The sequence below is a fragment of the Chiloscyllium plagiosum genome, chromosome 22 (assembly GCF_004010195.1).
Source record: "Chiloscyllium plagiosum isolate BGI_BamShark_2017 chromosome 22, ASM401019v2, whole genome shotgun sequence".
NCBI classification, from domain to species: Eukaryota; Metazoa; Chordata; class Chondrichthyes; order Orectolobiformes; family Hemiscylliidae; genus Chiloscyllium; species Chiloscyllium plagiosum.
This window is the reverse complement of record NC_057731.1, coordinates 26375215-26381214: the sequence shown is the minus strand read 5'-3', so window position 1 is coordinate 26381214 and position 6000 is coordinate 26375215. Positions and strand designations below refer to the sequence as shown.

The following is a 6000-nucleotide window of genomic DNA, read 5'->3' as shown; positions in this document are numbered from 1 at the left end:
TCTATCCTGTCTATACCTGACATATGCTTCCTCCTTTTTCTTAACCAAACCCTCAATTTCTTTAGTCATCCAGTATTCCCTATACCTACCAGCCTTCCCTTTCACCCTGACAGGACTGCACTTTCTCTGGATTCTTATTATCTCATTTCTGAAGGCTTCCTATTTTCCAGCCGTCCCTTGACCTGCGAACACCTGCCTCCAATCAGCTTTCGAAAGTTCTTGCCTAATACCATCAAAATTGGCCTTTCTCCAATTTAGAACTTCAACTTTTAGATCTGGCCTATCCTTTTCCATCACTATTTTAAAACGAATAGAATTATGGTCACTGGCCTCAAAGTGCTCCCCCACTGACACCTCAGTCACCTGTCCTGCCTTATTTCTCAAGAGTAGGTCAAGTTTTGCACCTTCTATGGTAGGTACATCCACATACAAAATCAGAAAATTCACTTAAGAAATTCCGCTCCATCTAAACCTTTAACACTATGGCAGTCCCAGTTGATGTTTGGAAAGTTAAAATCCCCTACCATAACTACCCTATTATTCTTACAGATAGTGGAACTAATACTGGCATTGTTGGAACATGAAACAAAATGTAAGCAGTAAGCCTTTAATATTGCATATTTGAGTATTTGTTCTAATCTAAACCCCTTTCTTTCAGTTTTTGCAAGATACACTTGATGCACTTTTTAACATCATGATGGAGAATTCCGACAGCGACACATTCGACACCTTAGTATTTGATTCTTTGGTAAGTTTCATTTTTCAAGTTATTATTTCCTTATAAGTTAGATCCTGTTAAACAAATCATAAGTTCTGATTATGAATTGATTCATGTTTTAACCATGAATCTTTGAAAAATATTCTTAGTAATTGAAAAAGGTATACTTGGCTATAAATCCAGTTGTTAGCCATTTTTTTTCTTTCCTTTGTAGAGTAGTAAATGCCCATTTTATTGATGGTGGTAAATGTTGAGAATTGTTCTGACTTATGGCTTTGAGCGCAGCGCTAAACAGATTATGCTTTTATTATATCCTAAACTGCTCGTTTAAGTATCAATGTTTTTTTGAATGGAACTTATTTGATGCCCACTTCATTGGTGCTTTTGATGATACAGTATACAGTTTAAATTTAATTCTCCTGCTTTGTGCTTATCATGATTAAGTGGTACAACAAAATTGGTTGTATCACAGAAGATTTTTAAATCTTTAATTTTAAAGATGACATGTCTCATTTGAATCAATTTAAAAATTTTTGTTTGAGATGCTTTCAGAATTCATTTAAAGCAGAGATTTCTGTATAGCATTTTATATTCTTATTATTTATGTTGTGAGCTTTGTTATAACCTTGTTCTTAAATGATGGGGATTACTCAGTTGAAATAAATATTTGAGGTTTATTTAATAACTTGCTTTAAATCAGTTTTTTAACAATGACCATAGATACTGCCATGGTACAGTTTCATTGGCTGTTCTTCAGAATCTTAGCCAAATAAATAATTATTAATTTTTAAATCTGCATGTTGAATGTTGACGTGATGTTATTCTGCCCAGAGCTTGCATACAAATATAATTATTTGCTACCCTGATGTCCAGGAGAGCAAATCAATAGTAAATCAAGGTATGTCATGAAAGAATATACATGACATATGTCGCAGTTGTGCTGATACAATGGAAATACAGCACTGAAATAGGCTGTTAAACGTGTTGTGCCTGTGCTGGCTCCACAACGGACTTAGGGCCACTCCACTGACTTCTGCCATCAGTTCTGTACTTTCTACTTGATGCATTTTGCGAAATTGAGCACATTGTACATTAGGATCTTCTTTCAGATAACATAGTTAAGGCTTTTTCTGAAAAAAAATTCCCAAGGTGGAAAAAAAGTGGAATTTTGATAAATTAATCCTGTTGATTTCCTGGTTGCAGTTTATTTACAATCAGTTGCTTTCTAATTATTTCAGAAATGTTCCTAACTCTTTACTTCGATACCTACTGTTTTACTTTGAAGAAAATGCTCAAACTGGAAAAGAGAGAAGGGGGCTTGTGGGTACTATTAGGGATTTAGGGAACAGTAATGACTTCGGGTATAAGCAGAAAATAATAAAAGGGCAGCTCAGGTTATGTGAGCTGAGAGGGTTAGAACGTAAAAAAATACTTTGCGGCTTTAGTGCCTTAAATTAATATCTCCTTTATGTGGCTGAGTGTCAAAATATTGTTTGGCAGACTTCTATAAAGTTGCTATTTAAAAGTGCTATATGAGCTTTAATGCAAGTTTTTTTTTAGTTTTGCAAGCAGCAAAATCATGTCTATCTTTGCAAGCAAAATAATGTTAAATGTAGCAAAGTTATTTTAAAATCAGTTATTTGGTTTGCAATTTCATTGCTTTATTTTTGCAATCTAATTTGCCGTCAATAGCACACCAAGCAGTAAAATACAGACTTAAGTTATAGTCTCAATGAGTGACTGCTGTTTGTTTTGAACCTTTTACCACAATACAGGTATTTATTATTGGACTAATTGCTGATAGAAAATTTCAACATTTCAACCCTGTTCTTGAAACCTATATCAAAAAGCACTTTAGCGCAACCTTGGCTTATACGTAAGTGTTTCAAGTGATGTCTGCTTTAAATTCTGCATGCAGATTAATATCTTCTGATAAGTTGGCTTTTTATGACAAAAGTTCGTGTTTTTACTGTTGTGATGTTATTACTGGAGAAGTCAGATCACAAACTGAAATCTGGCTTGATCATGTTTGTTTTGTTTTTGACTGCAGAACAGAAGTTCCTTCAAGAAAAGGAATGATGATAAAATTGAACTAACCAGTATACTTATGGCACAAACTTAAAAATGTTGAAATGCGGGGTCAACTATAATCCTACTAATCCCCAAAAAAATTTCTTTGCAGATTCCAAAACATTCTGTACAGTACCCAAAGCACCCCTTATATTAATAGTCACACCAGAGCATCCAATCCTCTAACATGTCAATAGATTTAATTTGACTGCAGCTCCTAGTATGGAAAATCTGATTGCATGTAATTTTGACTTGGACAATTATGCTCCTTTATCTGGAGACTCTACTGAGATGGGTATCCATCTAGTCTGACACTGTATTTTGATCAACAAAGTGCTTCACAAACTTAAATAAAAACAAAAATAACTGCTGATGCTGTAAATCAGAAACAAAAGCAGAAGTTGCTGGAAAAGCTCAACAGGTCTGGCAGTATCTGTGGAGAGAAATCACAATTAATGTTTCACATTGAGTGACCCTTTCTCAGAATTGAGCATTTCCAGTAATTTGTGCTTTTGTTTCTGATTTACAGTATCTGCAGCCATTTTGGCTTTGGAAAGGTAGGCCGTTGCAATGTGCAGACAGTAATATTGACATAGAAGAAAGGAAGCTATGTTCAATGAGGTTATTAGTCTTGAGAATCATGTCACCAAATAGAAGTCATGAACCAAAAACAAATTACTGGAAAAGCTCAACAGATCTGATAGTATCTGTGAAGAGGTATCACAATTAACATTTCCCATTGAGTGACCTTTTCTCAGAATCGAACTTTTTGTTTTTGGTTCTCAAATTTTTATTTCGTGACATGGCTCTTAAGAATAATAGCCTCATTGAACATAGCTTCCTTTCTTTTATGTCAATAATACTGTTTGCATATTGGAAAGGCCTAGCTTGCTTACAAATCCTAATAAGAAAATGCTATCCTGGATAGTCTAGGTCTGTTGTAATTAAAACAATCTACAATATCATGTTAATGGTTACTGGAGTGTAGTGTGAATTAAGATTTAATTCTTTTAATTAGCAAATTCCCCAATCTTACCATTCTGTTGAATGTTTTGTGTTATAAGCAGAGAGTTTATAAGATGGGGTACTTATGGAAATTAAGCTATTTATAAAAAACCTCTAATGATTTTGCTGCTCGTCAGATGCTGCCTGAATTGCTGCACTCTTCCAGCACCACTGATCCAGAATCTGGTTTCCAGCATCTGCAGTCATTGATTTTACCTCATAATCCTTTTATTGCTGATCTCTCAGCTTATACTTAGAGTAGAATGAATAGAATTTTAAAATTCTGTCTTTCCTGCTAGATGCTAGGAACCTAATGGCAATGAAGTCGGAAAGTTTCAAAACAGGCAGGTCTGTAGTCCAAGTCTTCCCCCATATTTTTGTTTAACTTTCAGTGCCTGACTTAGAGTACATATGGATGCCTGGAGGAATTAACAGACAGCAGCATTGGAGTACTTCTATGATCCTGTGCAGCTGATGAAATTTAAATTAGATTCATAAATCTGGAATTGAAAACTAATCTCAATAGTAGTGACCGCAAAAACTATTGATTATTTTTTAAATAATCATCAAGTTCGCTAATGTCCGTTCAGGAAGCAAATCTGCCACCTTCATTTTGTCTGGGTTACGTGTGACTCGAATTAGTAATAAAATAGTTTACTTTTAATTGCTCTCTGGAATGGCTGAGAAGCCATTCAGTTAAGTGCAAATATTGATGTACAACAAAGTTTGCTCTTGCTAGTGGCATCTATAACCCATTTACTACAATGAAATATAGTCATTTGGTTTTGTAGAACAGTCTGTTGTTAGTGTTTTTGAAGAAAATGAATTGTTTGGTTTAATTCTCTCCTGATACAAGATGTGTAAATGGTGCATTGAACTAAGTCTTAATTTTTAATCAGGAAACTTACCACAGTGCTGAAAAACTATGTGGACAATTCAGAAAAACCTAATGTGACAGATCAGCTTTATAAAGCGATGAAATCCTTAGAATATGTCTTCAAATTCATTGTTCGTTCCCGAGTACTCTTTAATCAGTAAGTATTACTTCTTAAATGATTCTATAACTAATGCACACATGAATCCATTGAAAAATGTATCTTCATATATTCTAAGGGCTGACAAAATAGATTTTATGAATTGAAAGTCTTTTACATGGGTAATTTTACCTGAGGAAACTCATAGTGGTTTCCATATTGGTGCACACATTACATGGCTTAAAAGATCATAGAATTTGGGCATAACTGGTTCACATATGAGTTAAATACACCAAGTTTTTGCCAGGAATAAGGGCACAGATCTATCTGTGGTAGATCAAGGACAGTGGGTAGCAAATCCACTTATAGAGAGTGAGTGTATGTCAGGTCTCCTGGATCTCCTATGTTCTTCCATCAAACTTTCTATCCTAATGAATCTCTACACATAGAACTCGATTCTTCAATGTGAGTATCCTTTAAGTATCATTGTTCAGGGATCAAAGAATACATTCAGATTTTCAGATGTGTTACTTTTCTTATTTTGTTAATTGAAAAATATTTTGATTGTCTTAAAAATCCTCACTGAGTTCTCCTTTGTACTATGTTATTGCAATTCATTTTTATGGATCAACACTAGTCTCACACAGAATTAAAAAGCTCTGATTGGATATTCTTAAAAGTACTTTATCTGTCATGTATAAGAATATTGCACAAGGAACAGATTATAGGACATGGGACCCCTCAAGCTGCTCAAACACCACAGTAAGATAATGACTTGTGAAGTTATCTAGTTTTGGCTACAGCTACATTCCTGTTCCTCATAATCCTTCATTCTACACATCCCACCAGTTCCCAGTTGTCAAGACCCTCAGAGAATCATCTTGCGCAAAGTGCATTTGGGTAATCTTAACCTAGCTCTTCGCGGGCAGAGGCACAAGCCATATAATCTTTCTTAATACAATGCTACTTATGAAATTTTATCATCAACCTGCTCAGAAATGCATATCACACACCTCTGGAATGGGTGGGACTTGAAGCCAGGCCATCTGGCCCAGAGATAGGAATATACCACTGTGCCACGAGCCCTTATGATATTTAAAACTTTTGTTTAGAAATTACAAGAATGGATAGTATGGGAAATAGATAAATACCCTACTGATTACTATCACTGGCTATAGCAATGAGAAGTGCTCTTGAAGACTTGATAGAGTATATAGTATATATCCAATCATT

At 34.8% G+C, this 6000-nt stretch overlaps 1 protein-coding gene across 1 annotated transcript in view; it reads left to right on the top strand.

Moving 5' to 3' along the window:
* The window catches only part of dock1 (dedicator of cytokinesis 1), a 575757-nt gene that overhangs the window by 159949 nt on the left and 409808 nt on the right, over positions 1–6000 (top strand). The window contains exons 23-25 of the mRNA XM_043713153.1: positions 659–748; positions 2494–2594; positions 4693–4827. Coding sequence (XP_043569088.1) covers positions 659–748; positions 2494–2594; positions 4693–4827 — 326 coding nt within the window. The remainder of the gene's footprint in view (positions 1–658; positions 749–2493; positions 2595–4692; positions 4828–6000) is intronic.